At 40.1% G+C, this 21,797-nt stretch overlaps 1 protein-coding gene across 1 annotated transcript in view; it reads right to left on the reverse strand.

Moving 5' to 3' along the window:
- Window positions 1-478: 478 nt before the first annotated feature.
- The window catches only part of LOC128643694 (pre-B-cell leukemia transcription factor 3-like), a 62,572-nt gene continuing 41,253 nt past the window's right edge, over window positions 479-21,797 (reverse strand). Inside the window, exons 4-5 of the mRNA XM_053696525.1 lie at window positions 14,200-14,365; window positions 479-569 (exon numbers count right to left, since the gene is read on the reverse strand). Of these exons, the coding sequence (XP_053552500.1) occupies window positions 523-569; window positions 14,200-14,365 (213 nt within the window). The 3' untranslated portion in view covers window positions 479-522. The remainder of the gene's footprint in view (window positions 570-14,199; window positions 14,366-21,797) is intronic.

The raw sequence follows: 21,797 nt of genomic DNA on the forward strand, positions 1-21,797 counted from the left end.
CCCTCCTAGGTCTACCTAAGTACACGTCCACCCTCCTAGGTCTACCTTAATACACGTCCATCTTCATAGGTCTACCTCAGTAAACGTCCTCCCTCCTAGGTCTACCTCAGTACACGTCCACCCTCCTAGGTCTACCTCAGTACACGTCCACCCTCCTAGGTCTACCTCAGTACACGTCCACCCTCCTAGGTCTACCTCAGTACACGTCCACCCTCCTAAGTCTACCTCAGTACACGTCCACCCTCCTAAGTCTACCTCAGTATACGTCCACCCTCAGTATGCTATCATGGAAATTAAGTTTCAGCAAAGGAGACCAAGAGAAAGGCCTCCATTTATTAACAAAAGTAAATTAGATTTTGCTTAAACTGTATGCTACAACTAATTCAATAAAGTTTAAATTTTACTTCCATGCACCTTTAATTCATAAATGACGTAAAGCACAGAACTATGTTGAATGAGGACATTGAGACACAACTTACATTTAAGTGATGTGGGCTGTACAGTGAGTTCCCTCCTAAGCCATCATTGTATCCTCCCGTCTGATTGATAACATGACGAAGGGTATCCACCTGAGGACAGAAGAAACACCGTGTGTGATCATCTAAGCTTATTTTCTGGAGCAACCACAACCATGTCAAGAGACGACATTTCAATCTTTGTCCTAACTTATTCGCCTTGTAAAGCGCATCCTTAAAGGGACATACTAATGCAAAATGACATGCCTTAAAGGGACATTGAACCCAAAAAGTTTCTTTCGGGATTCAGATAGAGCATGCAATTTTAAGCAACTTTCTAATTTATTCCTATTATCAATTTTTCTACGTTCTCTTGCTATCTTTATTTGAAAAAGAAGGCATCTAAGCTAAGGAGCCAGACAATTTTTTTGGTTCAGCTCACTGGACAGCACTTGTTTATTGGTGGGTGAATTTATCCACCAATCAGCAAGAACAACTCAGGTTGTTCACCAAAAATGGGCCGGCATCTAAACTTACATTCTTGCTTTTCAAATAAGGATACCAAGAGAATGAAGACAATTTAATAATAGGAGTAAATTAGAAAGTTGCTTAAAATTGCATGCTCTGTCTAAATCACGAAAGAAAACATTTGGGTTCAGTGTTCCTTTAACTTAGATCACATTATAGACCAAAGCTTACTAGGTGTTTATTTGTGGAAACGGGGAATAAACACATAACCAGTGAGCCAATCAGGACCACCATACTCATATAGCCACAAATTAACTGTCTGTGTACTGCTCAGGAGCTATAATGGTTATGACTCTAAAGCAGATATCCTTAAACTTGGTCCTCTAGAGGATTTGGAACTACATTTCCCATGAAGCTCAGCCAGCTGATAGCTCTAAAGTGTGTTTTGTTTCCCCCCGGAGATGGGTTACATAGTAAGCTTGGGTCATTAAAGTAAAAATGATATACCCTAATGTGTTGCTTTATAACCTCCCTTTTAAAGCTCCTATTTAATTATTTGAAACTTAGTTGTGTAAAGAAATATTTTAAAGAAGCTCATTTTCGTGGTCTATGAATGTATTGCAAATAATGCCGTTGTATTAGGCACTAATTCCCCTTAATTAGCTTTTGGGAAAGTGTCCAATTTGTAATTCTTGTGTTAACTTAAAAGGACATTAAAAAATAAAGAAAAAAGTATATTTTTTTTTTGTGGAAAAATTGTGCTTTGTGCCACGCTCTCCCTAGAGAAGCCAAAAAGCAAAATCTGTAACCTCAGTTTTCAAACTGTTGCAAATTGCCCATAGCAGTTTTGATTTGCAGCATTTTGCTGGTTTCATAATTGGCTTTTTGGCCTCTCTAAGGCGCATGGTGCAAGCGCAGTGTTTACACAAAAAGAAGAATTATATAAGACACAGCCATAACCTCAACACAATCAAACCGGAACTGCCCCTGTTACAAGAAAGATATGAAAGGGACAGTCTACTCTAGAATTTTTGTTTAAAAAAAAAAAGGTAATACATTTATTACCCATTCCCCAGTTTTGCATAACGAACACGGTAATATTAATATACTTTTTGCCTCTGTGATTACCTTGTATCTAAGCCTCTGCAAACTGCCCCCTTATTTCAGTTCTTTCGACAGACTTGCATTTTAGCCAATCAGTGCTGACTCAAAAATAAATCCACGGGTGTGAGCACAATGTTATCTATATGGCACACATGAACTAGCACTGTCTAACTGTGAAAAACTGTCAAAATGCACTGAGATAAGAGGCGGCCTTCAAGGGCTTAGAAATTAGCATATGAGCCTACCGAGGTTTAGTTTTCAACAAAGAATACCAAGAGAACAAATTGGAAAGTTGTTTAAAACTGCATGCCCTATCTGAATCATGAAAGTTTAAAGGGACACTCAGGTTTTATTAAATTTTCATGATTCAGATACAGCATGTAATTGTAAGCAACTTTCCAATTTACTTCCATTAAAAAAAATGTGCACAGTCTTTTATATTTACACTTTTTGAGTCACCAGATCCTACTGAGCATGTGCAAGAATTCACAGACTATACGTATATGCATTTGTGATTGGCTGATTGCTATCACATGGTGCAAGGGGAGTGGAAAAAGACATAACTTTTAAATTTGTTATAAAAAAATCTACTACTCATTTGAAGTTCAGACTAAGTGCTATTGCATTGTCTTGTTATCTTGCATTTGTTGATTATGCAAATCTAATATGTTGACTGGTCCTTTAATTCTGACTAGACTGTCCCTTTAACTGCCCCCCCCCACCCTCATCTAGTGCATTTTCCTAAACAAAAACATCATTACAATTTTATAGACTTCATTTTGTACTAATCATTTATGTAACAGTTAAACAAACAAAGCAAACTAAAATGATGTAAGTGTAACCTCATCAGGATTTCTGCAGGGCTTAAATGCAAAACGGTATGAAACAAACAACTGCTAAATTTGCTACTTACCAGAATGGATTTTAATGTTTAAAGACCAATTTACCTGCAGGCTTTTAAAAAATTAAAACCGCAACATTAGGCTTCACTTTCTTGTAATGAAAGGGAGTTCCTTTTTATTATATAAGACATGAGTTATATGGGCGGGTACATCTAGAGCGCTTTGGTGTCAATGAAATCCATTGTATCAGGACATTACTAAGCACTGCTGGAGATCTGCTCCATCTAATCTACCGGTAAAGAAAACCGATCTTGCATTAATTCCGTGCAGAATTTTGCTGATGGTGATGCACCCGTAACCCCCTCCCCGAGCACACAAGTCAGAGCCGCAGGCAGTCACAAGGAATATGTCAAGGCCTGAGATATATCAGGAACTGCTGGTTGGTGCCAATTAGTGGTGGTTGGGGTGGTGTGCATAGTTTTGGAAAGGCTGGGGGTTGTCTCTCCTACCTGTGATTGCACATTGGCTCCAACTTGGGCCCCTTGGAAAGAATCCCCATTCAGACTCTGCATATTCATGTACATATCGCCTGAATTTGTGAGATTAAAAGAAGCAGTAGTAGTACCTAAGAAAGGAAAGAGCGAAGGAGCTGAATAAAAAGACGTATCAAATAGAGAAGAAAAAGGATATGGGAAAGACTTAAAATAGGGCAGACATGTTTATTTTAACCCTGGCCAATAATAGCATTCCATATTGATGCCCAATGAAAATAATGAATGGTCTGATTTTATGCCACATTTGTTACACAGAGACTTCCTGTCGACATTACCCAGAGGAGTCACTGACATGGTGCGGTTTTGTGCAAATACTAAATAAAACCGAACCCGCCTTTATAAACGTACTGACAAATTTCGCATTTCATAGGTAGTTATTGTAGAACATGAAATTGTTGACTCTAAAAATGCAAAGTAACCTCCATAGGAAATGAGAAGTGTGAGACGTTTTACGTGTAATAAAATATTTATTAATCAAACTCTTTTAGGACTGGTGCATGTAGTTTTAAGACTAGAGACCCTGCACTACTGAGTGTTTAACCCCCCAAAGGGTTTAAACAGACAGTAGAGCACTACTGGTACCAAGCGGAAACTGCCTCTGATCCAATCAGCAGCACTAGTTACATAGTTGAGTCAATTGGTTTCCTCTCAGGTCCCGAGCGGTACTACTACTGTGTTAACTCCTTTGATGGGGTTAAACACATAGTAGTGCAGGGTCATTAGTCTTAAAATAACATGTTCTAATGAATGAGAGCGTGTAATTTTTTACTCTTCTGGCCCGATCTGCTTTGTTTAAAATAAGCTTTACATAGCCGTATACGTTGTTTCAGTGACAGCACATAGTAGGTGTTTATGATTCTAGGGTATTTTGATTGGTAGAATTGATGGAAAGTAACATCAGACTCCTCTCGTTCCTAAGCCTTCTGACTCTCCTATAAGTCCTGAACAGGTTAAGCCTTAAAGCGACATGAAACCCAAAAAAATTCTATCATGATTTAGGTAGAACATACATTTTTAAACTTTCTAATTTACTCCTATTATCAGTTTTTTTCTTTGTTCTCTTGCTATCTTTATTTGAAAAAGCAGGAATGTAAGCTATGGAGCCGGACCATTTTTTGTTCAGCACCCGGGATAGAACTTGCTGATTGGATGGCTACATTTAGCCACCAATCAGCAAGCACAACCCAGGTGCTGAACCAAAAATAGGCCGGCTCCTAAGCTTACATTCCTGCTTTTTCAAATAAAGATAGCAAGATAAGGAAGAAAAACTGATAGTAGGAGTAAATTAGAAAGTTTCTTAAAATTGCATGCTCTATCTGAATCATGAAAGAAAACATTTGGGTTTAGTGTCCCTTTAAGGAAGCCATTTCAGACATTTTGTTTGTTTGATAAAAAAATGACAGCCTCATATCGCGATTAATTGCATCATGTGATTAATTGCACAGCCCTAATTCCCAACCAAGCCGTGCCAGCTTTATAGTGCAGCCCACGCCTTGCTATTCCTTGTACAGCACAATCTAACAGCCAATGAGAATTCTCTTGCAAAGTGCAGCTCACAAAACTTTAGGGAATTTTCAAACTAATAATTTAAACACTGATTTATTGTTTCAAATGAGTTTGTGCCTTAAAACCGAAACCTACACCCCCTAAATCAACACTGGTAAGAAAGCACTTTTACTGCAGACTTCCAAAGGATTTGTTCCTGTTTTAAAGGGACAGGAAACCTCAAAATATCCTTTCATGATTTGGAAAGAACATACAATTTTAAACAACTTTCAAATTTACATCTATTCTCAAATTTGCTTCATTCTCTTGTTATCCTTTGCTGAAGGAACAGCATTGCACTACTGGCAGCTAGCTGAACACATCTATTTAGCCAATCACAAGATACAAATATGTGCAGGCACCAATTAGCAGCTACCTCCCACTAGTGTAGGATATGTGCGCATTCTTTTTCCAACAAGGGATACCAAGAGAACAAAGCACATTTGAAAATAGAAGTGAATTGTAAAGTGTTTTAAAATTACATGCTCTATCTGAATCATGCAACTTAAATTTTTACTTTTCTATCCCTTTAAGAGTTAAATCTCGCATGCTCAGTGAATATGTTAAGATTTTTTTGTGTGTGCGTGTAAATAATGTAAAAATAATAATACACATAACACTTTTAAACTAAGAAACTGGTACACATGAAATATGATCATCTACATTTTAAAGGGACATGAAACCTAAGTTTTTTCTTTCATGGTTTAGAAAGAGCATGCAATTTTAAACAACTTTCTAACTTACTTCTATTGTCTAATTTGCTTCATTCTTTTAATCTCCTTTGCTTAATAACATATCTAGATAGGCTTAGTAGCTGCTGATTGGTGGCTGCACATAGATGCCTCGTATGATTGGCTCACCCATGTGCATTGCTATTTCTTCAACAAAGGATATATAAAGAATGAAGCGAATTAGATAATAGAAGTAAATTGGAATGTTATTTAAAATTGTATTCTCTATCTGAATCATCAAAGAAAAAAATTGGGTTTAATGTTCCTTTAACTTTGAAACGCTTGGAGGTTTAATCACTTGTTTACATAAAGGCCTCTTAAAATCTTGCAAAAGCCTAGAAGAAACATTTTTGATACACCTGTTTGTTACGGTTTTTGTGTGCGTTTAATAACTGGATTCTACCATTATATTATTTTCTAATACAAATGTTTTGAATATGTTTGAATTAAATAAATATGTTTGGAATATGTGCAAATGTCCCACCCATTAAATTTCATCTTATTTAACCCAAACCTCAAATCTAATGTCATCAATGAAAATGTCAGAAGAGGGGGGGCCCACAATGATCCAATGAGATGTACAGCTCAGTTTTAGTTGAGAGGCGATATAGTGACAATGGTAACAGGAAAGGTGACACATGAACCAAATATAAGGAAGAGCAAAGGGACCCATTAATAAAGACGTAGATGCAGCATGGGAGCCCTTGTGGTGCAGACTAACAATATTAACATCACAGACTACTTTGTATAGGATGATTGAAAAGTTCTGCTCTCGCTCAATTGGTTGCGTGAGAGCGGGGGGAGGGGCTATTGTGCAATTTTAAATTCTGGCTCAGAATACAGGTGTACAGTGAGGACAATGCGGCTGCTTTACACAACTACTCCCTAATTTTGATAGTCCATGAATGAACTAATTTTGATGGTCCACAACTACACATCAAGATTTATTCTTTTAGACGTGTGCATTTAAAGGTTTCGGATACCTCTGAATGCAAAAGAAGGTGGCCCTTTGTCCTGGTCAGCTATTTTCGGAGACGGATTTATACTTGTGAAACAGAAACACAATAAACTCTGTGTAAATCCAGATTTTAGTCTGTTGCTGTTTCACATGTATAACTTTGGTTTATAGAAAAATAACTCATTGTGTAGTTCATTAACAAATCTAGACAGGCCCGAAGGCTTGTTTTCCCACAGAAAACCTCTGAATTACATTGTTTCCAATACAGCAAAGGATTCTGGGTAAGATATGCAAATTAAGTACACAATGACACACCTTTTTACTTCAGTCTGCTTTTCAGCAGATTCCCTTTACGCCAAAGTATCGCTGTTCACACAGCTTATAAACTTAGCTAGGGTTAGTGCAGTGATTCATAACCATCCCAGGACAGACTGTTTCGTAGTTGTTGCTAGTCATCAGCTGGGAGAAGGTTTGAATCTTAATTTGCATATCTTACCCAGAATCCTTTGCTGCATTGTAAACAATGTAATTCAGAGGTTTTCTGTGGGAAAACAAGCCTTCGGGCCTGTCTAGATTTGTTAATGAACTACACAATGAGTTATTTTTCTATATTTTGTGCGTAGTGGAGGATTTTAAACTCACCTTTTATCTCCCCCTAATTTAAAATGTTGTTGTACTTTGGTTTATAAAATAGCTTACTAGGATGAAGGGCCACCTGAAACCTCCAAATGCACACATCCAATAGTTCTTCTTCTGCATTCGGAGGTATCCGAAACCTCCAAATGCACACGTCTAATAGCTACTGTTCTAGTGGAATAAGCCGAAATCTTGATGTGTAGTTGTGGACCAATTTTCCAAACCTGGAACACATATATCAAATAGAGCCTAACTATTATTATCTACTGGCCTCTAAAGAAACAGGGTATGGTGTTATTAATTCAAAATAATCTGCTATTTTTTATTTTTTGTTAATTTAAGACTAAAGAAAAGGAGATTTTATTTTTAACAAAGGAAAGTATTTTTCACTACAATTGCAGTAAAGTTGTAGAATTTAATACCAAGGTTGTGGCTAAAGAATAAGTGGATATTTAGATTAAAAAAGGGCTCATGGTTATTCAAGCTAGGGGAGAAATGATCTCTATAAAAAAAGTTACAGTAAATTCAACAGGCAAACTTTTCACATAAAAACGTGTCTATATCTAACATACCAAGCTTAAGCTATTTACCAATTTACTGGTCTTGTATTGGAAACCAACTCATTGTCTTTCTTGAGTTGCTTGGATTATTGACTAAGTAAAAGGACAGTCTACAATAGAATTTTTGTTGTTTAAAAAGATAGATAATCCCTTTATTACCCATTCCCCAGTTTTGCATAACCAATACGGTTATATTAATACACGTTTTACCTCTGTGATAACCTTGTATCTAAGCCTCTACAGACTGCCCCTTATCTCAGTTCTTTTTACAATCTTGCATTTTAGCCAATTATTGCTGGTTCTTGTGTAACCATTATCATTCTCCATGAAAGTGAGCACAATGTTATCTATAAGGCACACATGAACTAGCAATGTCTGGCTGTTGTGCAAGATGGAAGAAGCTAATAAAACGCACTGAGATAAGAGGCAACCTGCTGAGGTTTAGAAACAGGCAAACTTAGAGCTTATAAATTATATCAATACAACAATGTCGATTAAGCAAATCTGAGGAATGAGTGGTAAAGGCATTATCAATCTTTTTAAACAATACAAAAAAATCAAGTAGTCTGTCCCTTTAAGTGATAAAGCTGAAGCTGATATGCCATCACTTGCATGGGAACAAAGCTTATCCAGTTAATATGATACAGAAGCTGATAAACAGTTACAAACAAGAAGCATATCTAAACTTGCAGCCCAGCTCTATAATCCGATCGTACTCCAAAGGTACAGACTAAAGATGACAAATATAGGACATGGAAGTTTTCACTTTCTTCATTTAGGAGGGAAACTGCTTTAATGATGCAGTAAACCCTATATATTTCTATTGGGCATATGAAAGAGCATTGTTTAACCCCTTCACTCCGTTAGGACGTTCCATGCTGTCCTAACCGCACCAGGCTTTTACGCCGTTAGGACGGCATGGAACCTCCTACCTTAAACGCCGTTCTGCAGCTTCCCCCTTTGGCGTAGTTAAGAATCGGCCTGGGGGCATGGCTAGTAGGGGAGGAAATCCCCCATGATCCAATCCCGGCCTTGAAATCACGCGATTGCACAGATGATGGCGTGATTTCATTTTTACTAATATTATTTATATTATTCTGATGTTAACACTATAGTTTTGGCACAAAGGGGTTAAACATGGTTATGTTAACGTTGTTTATTTTAATTTTGAAGCTAACAGGAAGTGCATATCCGTGTACAACTGATCCTAAAAGACTAATTACTCACTGGCTGATAAACACAACTCCCACTGCTTCATTGGTGGACAGCTGCAGGCGCCTCACAAGCATAAAAACAAAAAGAAGAGTATTCCAGATAGTGGTACAATTCCTATAGTTTATGGGGAAGTGACTATTAACATGGAGCTGTCACTTTAAATAACAAGAATCAGGTAGTTACTAAGGGCTTCATTTATTCCCAAAACTTTCCTTCATGATTCAGAGAGAGCAAACAACTGTAAACAATTCTCCAATTTACATTTATTAGCAAATTTGCTTCATTCTTTTGTTATACGTTGTGGAAGGAACATCGGTGCACTACTGGGAGCTAGCTGAACACATGTGGTGAGCCAATGCCAAAAGGTATTTATAGTAGTGCATTGCTGCTTCTGAGCCTACCTAGGTAATCTTTTCGACGAAGGATAATAAGAGAACAACGGAAATTAGATCAAAGAAGTAAATCAGAAAGTTGTTTAAAAATGTATGCTCTATCTGAATCATGACAGAAAAATTCTGGGCTTTATGCCCCTTTAAGACAACCGATGCCTGCTCTGGTGTTTTAAAATCACCCCAGACTAATGCGACCGGGGTGATTGACAGCCCCTGATCTCACGGGTGGCACTGCACAGACATCTATTTGGTGCAATAGTAAATATGGGCAGAGCTGTAATGACAAGAGGACAGGTTCCCTAGCTGGGAAGCTTGTCTGCCGTCACAATGATAAATGAAGCGCTAACTTGTTATTGAAGACAACAACAAAAAACATAAATTATGCTTACCTGATAATTTAATTTTCTTCCGTGGGAAAGAGTCCACAGCTGCATTCATTACTTGTGGGAAATAAGAACCTGGCCACCAGGAGGAGGCAAAGACACCCCAGCCAAAGGCTTAAATACTCCTCCCACTTCCCCTATCCCCCAGTCATTCTGCAGAGGAACAAGGAACAGTGGAAGAAATATCAAGGTCAACGGGTGCTAGAAGGTGAAAAACAACAACGCCTCAAAGATGGGCAGGGGGTTGTGGACTCTTTCCCATGGAAGAAAATGAAATTATTAGGTAAGCATAATTTATGTTTTTCTTCCTAATGGGAAAGAGTCCACAGCCGCATTCATTACTTGTGGGAAAACTATACCCAAGCCAAAGAGGACACTGAATGCCAAGACGGGAGGGTAAGAGGCGGTCCAACGAAGGCACCAACCTAAAACATATCCCCCAGAGAAAAAAGTCCCGTTTTGTCCGAAAACAGGGAACAAAATTATTTTTATAAAAAAAACGGCCCAATAGACACAAAGCCACCGGCAGTCCAAAGGCCTGGGTAGATACCACGAGCAGACGCAACCGAGATCACAGACCTCAAAGACACCATCTCTCAGGTCAAAACCCAGCCACACCCCCTTAGACCAACTAGGAGGCCCCAACTAACAATTCCCAGAGGGAAAGAACAAGTCAGGACAGAAGAAACAAAACCAGATCTCACAGAAGACCACCAAGATCCACTCGATAGGCTCAAAAAGCCTAGACATATGCCCGAATAAAAGGAGAATCACAGGAAAAGCAAGTGAAGTACCGGAAGAGAAACAGAAGAATCTCAAGACCGAGCAGACGCATAGACTGCTAAACAGCGGTGGCAATCGTCAACCACAGAAGACAAGGTCGAAAAGAGGAAAATCCCCTACCCCAGCTAACCAGCTGAAGACTAAGTCCAACGCCCCAGGCCACAAGAGACTGAGAGCGCCCTGTAAACAAAAGAAAAATTCTGCAGCCAGAAAATATTCAAGAGAGATGACCTAGCCAGTGGTGCGAGAAGAGGAGACGCAGCATCCACCAGAAAGAAGACAAAACTGTCAACCTTGCGCACCAAGACTGCGCAGACAGGCACTAGACCACAACAGGCTGCAGAGCAGCCAAAACATCATCCCTGAATCAATCCTCCCGACGATAGTGGGATCCCAAAGGATCCAATCGCCACAGAGGGTTCAAAGAATACCTCATCCGGGACCCCAAGCAAACTAAAAGGTGAGGGAGGAGCAGGAAGCCCAATAAGATCACACCCGCGCAGGAGACTAAGTTGTTCAGGGAACGGAATCCCACCCCCACCACAAAAAAGGAGGGAGTAGCAACAAACCACGCTTTAGAAAAATTGCGACCAGAAACACTGGGAATCCTCCCAGAAAACGGAGGACAAGAACCCCAAAAGACAAGTCCACAAGGCTGCACTATCCTCAACAAATGAGGAGCAACGTGACCAACCACTCCCATAGAGAAACACGAGTCCTCCAGAGGAAGACACGAGACAGGGAGCATGTGTCCAAGACACAAAGGAAGAACCAAGACAGATCTACCATCCAGAGCCCAAAGGAAGGGCGCAAAACCTTCAAGAGACAACCTCTTGAACCCCCCCCCCCCAACACAAGCAGCAAGGCAAAACAACATGCCAAAACCACATGCGGTGTGGAAAGTCTGCAGAATGCAGAGGCAGACCAGGGAAAAGGCCACAATATGGGTAGCCCAAGTGCTCCCGTCATCCTGACCGAAGGCCACAATGAGCAGAATATTGTAGTTTATAAAAACAAACAAACAAGTGAACAAGCAAGTTCCGCCGGACCAGCCAGGCGCAACGTGCGTCACTAACCAAATAACAAGGCACACAGAAAAAACTCCGGACCACAATCCGGGAACAACTTCCATGGAAGTAACTCAGCAATCCATCCCAGAAATTCCCGTAGGAAAGATAATTAAAGGAAAGATAATTTCTTTTATCCGGACCGAATAAAAGAAATAAGGGCACCCGTAGGTATCCGCCCAGAAGGAACTAGGTCTCCGTAGGACCCGCCAAATGAAGACCGGAACCTTCAGAAAAAATCTGGGAAAGATCGCAACAGACCGACAGGAGATTACATCATCCCCATTAGACTAGTTAGGAAAACCATCTGAGAACTAAGAAGTCCCCGTCGGATAAAGGAAAGGATCCCCCAATAGGTCAAAAAGGCGACGTAGTAGGACACGCAGCCGCACAATCCTATAAAAAAAAGAACAACATGGGGGAACAATCACCCCTGGGGGAAATATCATAGTGCCACCTACGGTCTGAACACCTGGGATAGGTGGGCAGGAACACAACTGCGAGGAAACCTTGGGGTCCTGCAGGCGAATAAGCGCCATCAAGATATTAAAACGAAAATGCCCCGCCATATCCGGGGGAAACAATCCACCCTGCGCGGAGGAGACTTCAACCTCAGGGTCATCTGCAAGAGTAGAAGAAGGGTGCATTTGGGAAGGCGCCACGTGAGGAACAGAGCCCCCAGAGGCCAATGGCTCAGCAGGCCCAAGGTCCCCAGAGCCCGAGGGAACTGGCATACTACGCAGGCACAAGAGACACGACTGGTAGACTTGTGACAACGGGGCCAAAGTACGGTCCTCGGCCGAGGGCGGCAACTAGGCCCACATAGAAAGTTAAGCAAGTCTGAAAACAAAAATAGGTTTACACCCGAAAGTGTAATACCAGGCCTTGCGGTCTGCAAGCCCATAAAACAAGCCACTATGCTCAACATAGATTAACACTAGATGTCTTGGCCACAGAGCCCATACCCACTATACAAGGCAGGTTGAATCACATAAGAAACATGATTAAAGACCCCTCCCCGTTCACAAATCCCCCTAAGGAGGAAATTAGCCCTTGATTCCCAGATCGGTACAGAAGGTGCCTCATTACGACCCATACTTAGCTGTCACAATAAATCACATTACAGTCAATGTAATAAAATGAAACAATCTTACCGGACTCTACGCCGTGGAACAGGAACAAGGCCCTTCAAGTGTGATGAATAGTAGCATCGCCTCCGTCATGGACTTGAGAGAAAACAGCAGGTAGCGAAATGAAATTCGGCAACGCCAAGTGCTGAAGGAGCTGTTAATACGAGTCGGGATGGTGTCGCAGGGGAAGCTCCCACCTCATCTCCGGACTCTAACTTTCCCCCGGCCCTCCAGGAGAGACTGACTGGACTACGTAAAACTCCCGTCCCATGTCGAAGGGTAGCACCCTCCATAAGAGACATATGTAAAAATAAATAAAGTACAATAATCTAAAATAAAAACTTCTCTGCCAATCTCCTGGGACGAAAGGCAAAGAATAACTGGGGGATAGGGGAAGTGGGAGGAGTATTTAAGCCTTTGGCTGGTGGGTCTTTGCCTCCTCCTGGTTTCCAGGTTCTTATTTCCCACAAGTAATGAATGCGCCTGTGGACTCTTTCCCATTAGGAAGAAAATACAGTAAATATCATAAAGCAGAGTAACATCACCTCTCTATAAGAAGAGGATGGAAGAATAATGAGAGTGTTTTAATAAAGGAGGAGAGCAAGGTGCGTTACTTTGTATCAATTCTATCTCCTAATTTAGACAATAACCTTGTAGTTATCAGCTGCCACGTGCCGGAACATATAGTGAGAAAATAATCATTCTTGTGCTTTAGGACTTAGGAAAGAATATTGGATTGTTATTATCTATCCGTGACCTACCTGGTTATCTTTCTGCTATTTTTTAACGGCTTCACTTCTGTATAATTTCCTTTTTTAATGTCTAACTTCTGTATAATTTCTCATTATATTTATATGTTCATTAAAGGGATATGAAACTAAACATTTTCTTTTGTGATTCAGACAGAGCATACCATTTTTTTCCCCAATTTACTTCTATTATCAAATTTGCTTTGTTCTCATGTTGTTCTTTGTTTAGGAGATGCCTAGGTAGGAGTCTGCAGCACTATATGGCAGGAAATAGTGCTGCCATCTAGTGCTCTTGCAAATCTGCTGCCATCTAGTGCTCTTGCAAATCTGCTGCCATCTAGTGCTCTTGCAAATCTGCTGCCATCTAGTGCTCTTGCAAATCTGCTGCCATATAGTGCTGCAGACACGTGCACTCTCCTGGGCTTACCTCCCTGCTTTTTAGCGTACGGTACCATGAAAATAAAGATCATTTGATAATAGAAGTAAATTAGAAAGTTGTTTAAAATTGTATTCCCTGTCTGAATTGTGTAATAAAAATTTGGGGGTTTATGTCCCTTTAATGTAAAAAAAAAAAAAAAAAACATAGGTGGGCATTTTTTTTCTCTTCTAAGACCGTGCCAAACTCACCGGAATTTGGTGTTGTGGGGGAGCTTGTCTGATTATTTTGGACGGCAGCTGCTACGGCGTGTGCTGCATTGACTGCGGTCTTAGCTGCGTACAGGTTTGCTTCCTCCTGGAACTTACCGATGTTTTTCTTGTATCTGATTCGCTTATTTCCAAACCAGTTTGATACCTGTAAACAGAAAAACAGAGGCGCTTTAAAGAAATAATTCAGCATCGTATGTTCATTTCAATACTAAACGTTTCTAAATGTTTTTATGGTGTAGATGTATTTAATGAGAGATACTCCCTTCCTGTTAGTACGTTCTTTCATATGAAGCTCAAAATATCATTTTAAACAACTTTCCAATTTATTTCTATGATCAATTTTGCTTTGTTCTCGTGGTATCCTTTGTTGAAGGAGCAACAATGCACTACTGGGAGCTAGCTGAGCCAATAACGAGACATATATGTGCAGACACCAATCAGCAGCTAGCTCCCAGTAATGATTTGCTGCTCCTGAGCATACCTAAGTATGCTTTTCAACAAAGGACAGTAAAAGAACAAAGCAACATATATAATAGAAGCACATTGGAAAGGTGTTTATATTGTATGCTCTATCTGAATCGTGAAAGGGTTTCTTATCCCTTAAAGGAATATGAAACCCAAACATTTTCTGTTGTGTATATATAAAAGTGTACAAATATATACAGAAGGTTTGTGCATGCACGTTTAAAGCAGTATGCACAAAAAACAAAACTAGATTTGTACCTACATATACAAATCTTAACTGGTGGGTATATAGTTTCAAGCTGTTTACAGTTGGGTAGGATATTCCTAGCAGTCTAAAGCAAAACTAGAAGAACAGAGGCCTACATTTTTATGGAGACAAAGCCTAGTCTCATCATGTCTAAGCCAATTCTAGAGAAATTCTATAATATAAGCAACAGATAAGAACGCCCAGTGAAGAAGCCTCTTTTTTACACCAATTAGCAAAAAATGAACAGAGTCTGAGAAAAGTTCCGCCTGTAACAAGTTTGTGAGTCTGCAGCACGATGAAAATGACCTACTCAGAAAACCTCCTACTCTCCAGGATGAAGAATTCAGTAACCAAGTTCTAGCACTCTCAGATCTTAGTAATTAAATGAAATTTCAGGCAGAGGAATGGGAAACTAACCAATAGTTTGTTAGCGTGGAGCTAGAAGGATTGCTTTCTACTTGTCTTGATTGGTCTTTTGAATAATTCAAGAAAGCAGAAGATGATTTTGAAGAGTACCTTATGGTCTTTAACCGCAGATACCTCACAACTGTCCTTTTTCTAATCCAGCGCACAAGTCTTTTTAATGTGCCCACAGGATTTCGGAAAGGCTGAACAGCAGTTAAGTGAGCTAACTTACTCATGCTCTTCCTGAGTGGAGAACCCCTGAAGACCTTCTATGATCTGGCACAAGCAAAATACTACCTGTACTGCCTAATTTAAGGCATATAATAGCCCTTTATTTCCCTAAACTAGAAAATAAATGACATTTAAGGATCATTATCATCTTCTGGGCCTATTAAAAGCATGACTTCAGTTGAACAGACTCATAGGACAGCCCTTGTCACTACACTACAAATGGGTACGCAGGAAGAGGACAGGGACATAGACAAGAGCATTAACCTCTTCTCAAATCTCTTATATAAATCCTCCCACTCTCCCCTCACTTCATAACCTCCTCATGCTCCCTTCTCCTCCTCCCTCCTTAAAGGGACAGTCAACACCAGAATTTTTGTTGCTTTAAAAGATAATCCCTTAATTACCAATTCCCCAGTTTTGCATAACTAACACAGTTATAATTATACACGTTTTACCTTGTATCTAAGCCTCAGCAGATTGCCCCCTTATTTCAGTTCTTTTGACAGACTTGCATTTTAGCCAATCAGAGCTGTCTCCATGGTAAATTCACGTGCATGAGTTCAATGTTATCTACAGTATATGAAACACGTGAACTAATGCCCTCTAGTGGTGAAAAACTATCAAAATGCATTTAGATTAGAGGTGGCCTTCAAGGTCTAAGAAATTAGCATATGAACCTCCTAGCTTTAGCTTTTAACTAAGAATACCAAGAGAACAAAGCAAAATTGGTAATAAAAGTAAATTGGAAAGTTGTTTAAAATGACATGCCCTATCTGAATCATGAACGTTTATTTTGGACTTGACTGTCTCTTTAATCATATGACCACTGATCTTTCCTCCCTGCATAAGTTCCCACTCTTCCCTTTTGCCCTTACTCTCACCTCCCTGCTTTTCTCATCATCCATAATCTTTTCCCCTCTCTGCTTTCTTCTTCCTCCATAATCATCTCCCGTTCTTCTTCCTTCATAATCATCCCCCCTCCCTCCATTCCCCTCCCTGCATTCCTCTTTCTCCATAATCATCTCCCCTCCCTCCATTCCCCTACCTTCCTTATCTCCCCTCCCTGCATTCCTCTTCCTCCATAAACATCTACCCTCCCTGTGTGACTCTTCATTACTAATCATCTACCCTCCCTGCGTTCATCTTCATTACTAATCATCTACCCTCTCTGCGTTCTTCTTCCTCCATAATCATCTCTCCTTCCTGAGTTCCTTTTCTTCCATAATCATCTCCCCTCCCTCCATAATCATCATCTTCCCTCCCTGCATCCCGCTACCTTTATAATCATCTCCCCCGTTTAGGGTTGCCAGCTGTCTTCCATAAGAATACTGGACAATCTGTAGGTGACTAGCTCTACCTTAGGCCTCAGTCTTAATCCTACTATTTTTCACAACTAGGCATTCATTCTACCCCATGGCTGCCAGTAACATAGAAGTCAATAATTCTATCCCTTTGGTTGCCAGTAACACATAAACAGCAGAGACTTGACCTCCTTGACTGCCCCTCACTTTTATCTGCTCCATATGGTTAATGCATTAAGTCATAGGGGGCATTATACATTTAACACTCATGGTTTTTTTAAAAAAACTGAACATTTAAGTGTCCAGTATTTCTGCAAAGAAAATACTGGAAACCTGGCAACTCTACCTGTATTCCCTACCTTCATAATCATCTTCCCTCTCTGTGGTCCTCTACCCTTGTATTTGTCATCCTGTCAATGCTTTTTTCATTCCTGTAACTACCTCTACCTACCTACTTTCCTCATTTCCTATAACCGCCCACCTTCCTGCTTTCACATCCCCCATCAAACACTCTTCATCTCTTCCACCACTAATGCCACCCATCCCATGCTTTTAGCTAACCTATAACTGCCTACCACTCCCTAGTTCCCTCTGTTCCACTACGTGCTCTCCATACTTTCCTCTGCCCCATAAATGCCCATATCTGCCTGCTTTTCCTCTTACCCAATTACTGCCTCCCATCTCATGCTTTCGGCTCCCCCCTTAGCTGCTCCCTCTCCTTACTTTCCTCTGTCCTCATAACCACCTCTACTTTCTTCTGCCCCATTCATACTTTCCTCTACCCATTAACTTCCCCATACTTCCATAACTGTGCCTAATTTCCTCTGCCGCTCTCTACATTTTCTGTGACAATAACTGCCCCTCTACTTTCCTTTGACTGATAACTGTCCCTAATTTTATCTGTTCCTCCTTACTTTTTTAAGCCCCAATAAATGCCCCCTCCCCCTTGTCATCTACCCCAATAACTACCCCTACCCTGCTTTTCTCTGTCCAAATATATGCCTCCTCCCAACTGTCTCCCATCTTATGCTTTTGCTTCCCCCATAACTGCCCCCACATTCTTCATTTCTTTAGCTCCAATAAATGCCCCTCCCTAGTTTCCTCTCTCCCTCCCTATTTTCCTCTTACACTACAACCTCCTCTCCTGCTTGCCGATTTTCCTGCACTCCATAGCCATTTTTTTTCTGATACTTCCCTAATCTTCCCTAAACAACCATCACACTCTCTCCTTCCCTAATCACTCCATTTAATAAAGCCCCCTCACCTTCCATAACCGCCTTACGCTCTCCCTTCCATAACTGACTCCTGTTCTGTGCTAAATTCTTCTGTTTATATTTGCATTCTCCTACCTCCATAAATGCCTCAAAAACTAGTGCAAAATCACAAAACAATTACAGCCTGCCCCCTTTATTGCCAAAAGCCTGCAAAGGTGAACTGATTGTTATAAATAAGGTATGTTAGGAGACCCTTTTATAAAGCCTGGAAGCTAAAACAAATATATATTCTGGCTTGTATATTCCCATCCTTTGTCTTTCAGGGTCAGCTCCAGCTTTGTTAAAGATCAGTAAGACTAACCTCGAGTCTCAAGGGGCAGTTTGTTGTAGTGATGTGTTAGAAGCTGGGGGCAACTGTGTCAATACCCAAGCCCCCATATCACATATACTGTGACCTGCAGATATCAGAGTTTATTCATTGCTTTGTCCCTGGATGAAACTTGGATGCATTTTATATTTTCAGCCTACCATTAACCTGCCAACCAGCGAGGTAATAATATATTAATGAAGGCGGGTAGATAATTATTGTGTTGTTTAAAAAAAAACAAAAAAAAAACAGATTACTTGCTTTATTAACAGCTTGTAAAGCAGGGAGATCTCTGGCGTGTGCAGAGGAGGAAGAATTCAGTGGTCTCAACAATAGCCATGTCTAATGAAGACTCCATTCCACCCTCCCCCTTCGCATTTTAATATCGCTTGCTGCCTCGAGAGGCCTCGGGTATAGGATCTTCTAGATATGGGATAGGATTCCGTCCCTGCATCTCCGATGCTTCTTAATCTTTAATATCAAGGCAATTAAAATTAATGACTGCCTCTGTGGGCAGTGTATCCCTGACAAGCATTGTTTGATGGCATTACCTTGAGGTTAAACTAACGAGCGAGGTTTAATTGGAAGCACTGAAAAGCGAATGGCTCATACGTTATGTTTAACCTGCATGAAAAAGACCAGCTGATAAGAGGAACTGGTTATATAGGTTCAGGGAAATTCCCAAACACAATGCAAAGAACAATGCAGCAAATTAAAGCATTTTTCTCCCCTATTATTTTTGTGGATTTTAATGACAAAAATGAGTATAAACTATCTTTTTAAAAAACTAATTTAGAACCATTAATTAGAAGTTATGGAACTCAGATAACGAGCTACATGTGATATGTCTCTCTCTCCTAAAATGTCAAAATCTGTCAGGTATGAGGTGATGTGAATTGTCTTGATTAAAAATCTGTCAGGTGTAAGGAACTGGACATAGCTTGATTTCTGGTACAGTCTCAAGGGAATACTTTGCCGTTTCATTCACTGTACTGGTGGACCAGCTTCTCCTGTGTCCCTCAAATGAAATTTGACTCCAGGGAATCTGATCTGGGAGATAGGGGAAAAGTAAGTGTGATAGGTAGACTAGGTGAGTCTAACCTGAGGAGAGAGTTTATTGGAGGTACTTATTTTCGATGGGGATAGATGTGTGATTATGATCTAGAGAAAGACAGGAGAGCAAGGATCTGAAAGTGATGGAGCAATTGGATCTGATACAGGTCTGGACAACAGCAGGCCATATGTAGAGCTTCACCTGATCATAAGAAGATACTGAACATTCTTATGCAGAAATAATGAGATCATATTACTGATCCTAGTTAACTGTGATAACTAAACACATAAGTAAAATCCAGCTTGGGCGCTGCAGTGCTTGTGACTCCTGGAAAGCCAATCAGAAGTGGCAGCTGCATGCAGCAACCAATTACTGGCGGTTTCCTGTTTAGAAGATGCAACACTTGCAGCTCTGGAGTGTGACTTTACCTTTATGGGACAGATGGGTCAATCTTTTTTGTTACTTTAGATTATAAATATTATCTGGTCCTGGGAAACAGGGAGACAGAAGTGATAAATAAGGGCAATGTAGAATCTAATCTAAAACGTAAAGGTGAGAGGTTCAGATTAGTGTTGGAGATATAGCTAAATGTGATGGGGGGTATCAGGAACAGAGCAGAGTATAGTGCAATTAAAGGGATAGAAAGGTCAGAAATGAAATGTGCATAGAAGCGTTTCAATTTGAAATAGAAGCATATTTGCAATATACATTCATGCTTCTAATGAAAGTCATAATTGGTTCTCAGTGGCATATGTACATATGCTGTGAAATAGTATTCAAACACCTTTTCAGAGGGTCAGCACTCAGCAGTTTCTTACAACTTCAGAAGCAATACAAACCACAGCCACCTCTCTGAGCAATCATTGTGATTGAATACTGGTGAACGAGCACTCACGGGATATGTGCGTATGCCAATGAAAACCAGTAATAGCACATTTCCTTTTTGACCTTTCTATCCCTTTAATTACAGCTCACACGCCCTTGTTCTGGATTTATTTTGGACCTCGGTATGTTTCCTGAATACACTAATGATCATGTTCTGGTATCAGGTCCTCTTGTTACGTAGACTTGCAGCCGGTTAGTGTGGAGTCTGCCTCTTTCTACTCACAGAGCACAACCTAAATCTAAGCAGGAAGCCGGTGTCACTTATACGCTGAAAACACCAGGAAATAAAGATGAGTCCTCTCCATCTCTCACTAAAGCATGGATACTGTTTCATTGCAGATTCATTAAAGGGGCAGTAAAGTCATAATTAGACATTCATGATTTAGACAGCACATACCATTTTACTTCTATTATTTAATTTGCTTCCTTCTCTTCATATCCTTTGCTGAAAGGTTTATCTAGGTAAGCTCAGGAGCAACAAAGAACCTAGGTTCTAGCTGCTGGTTGGTGGCTGCATAAATATACCGATTGCCATTGGCTCACTCATGTGTTCAGTTAGCAACCAGTAGTGCATTGCTGCTCCTTCAACAAATGATACCAAGAGAATGAAGCAAATTTAATAATAGAAATAAATTGGAAAGTTGTTTAAAATGTTATGTTCTACTTAAATCATGAAAGAAAAATGTTGGGTTTCATGTCTCTTTAAACAAGAGCGGTGTTTGTCTTCTTTATCAAGCTGTGTTCAGCATTAACAGAACAATAAATAACCATGCACCCCTCTGCTTGCTACGTTACATTGTCCTATACCCAACCGGCACACTGATGACCCTGCAACTTGCTCCTTAGTGCTGGTATACTCATCCCTAAAGGGTTAAATTCTATTGCACCAAGCATGTGTTGTGTAACAGCGTGAAGAGACAGTAAAATCCTTGTAATCACATGACAATTCTGCTACTAAACAACAACGTATAAGCCAAGAGGGAAGATTTTTTTAAAAACAAATTAAAGGGATAGTCTAGTCAAAATTAAACGCTCATGACTCAGAGCAGCAATTTTAAGCAACTTTCTGATTGACTCCTATTATCTATTTTTCTTTGTTCTCTTGTTTATCTTTATTTGAATTTAAGCTTAGGAGCCGGCCCATTTTTGGTTCAGCAACTGGGTAGCGCTTGCTGATTGGTTGCTACATTTAGACACCAATCATAAAGCGCTACCCAGGTGCAGAACCCAAAATGGGCAAGCTAATATTCTTCCTTTTTCAAATAAAGAGAACAAGAGAACAAAGAAAAGCTGATAATAGGAGTCAATTAGAAAGTTGCTTAAAATTGCTGCTCTATGTGAGTCATGAAAGTTTAATTTTGACTACACTATCCCTTTAACATCTTGTATGCTGCAATCATTTTTTTAA

This window comes from Bombina bombina, unplaced genomic scaffold, assembly GCF_027579735.1.
Source record: "Bombina bombina isolate aBomBom1 unplaced genomic scaffold, aBomBom1.pri scaffold_725, whole genome shotgun sequence".
Lineage (NCBI taxonomy): Eukaryota > Metazoa > Chordata > Amphibia > Anura > Bombinatoridae > Bombina > Bombina bombina.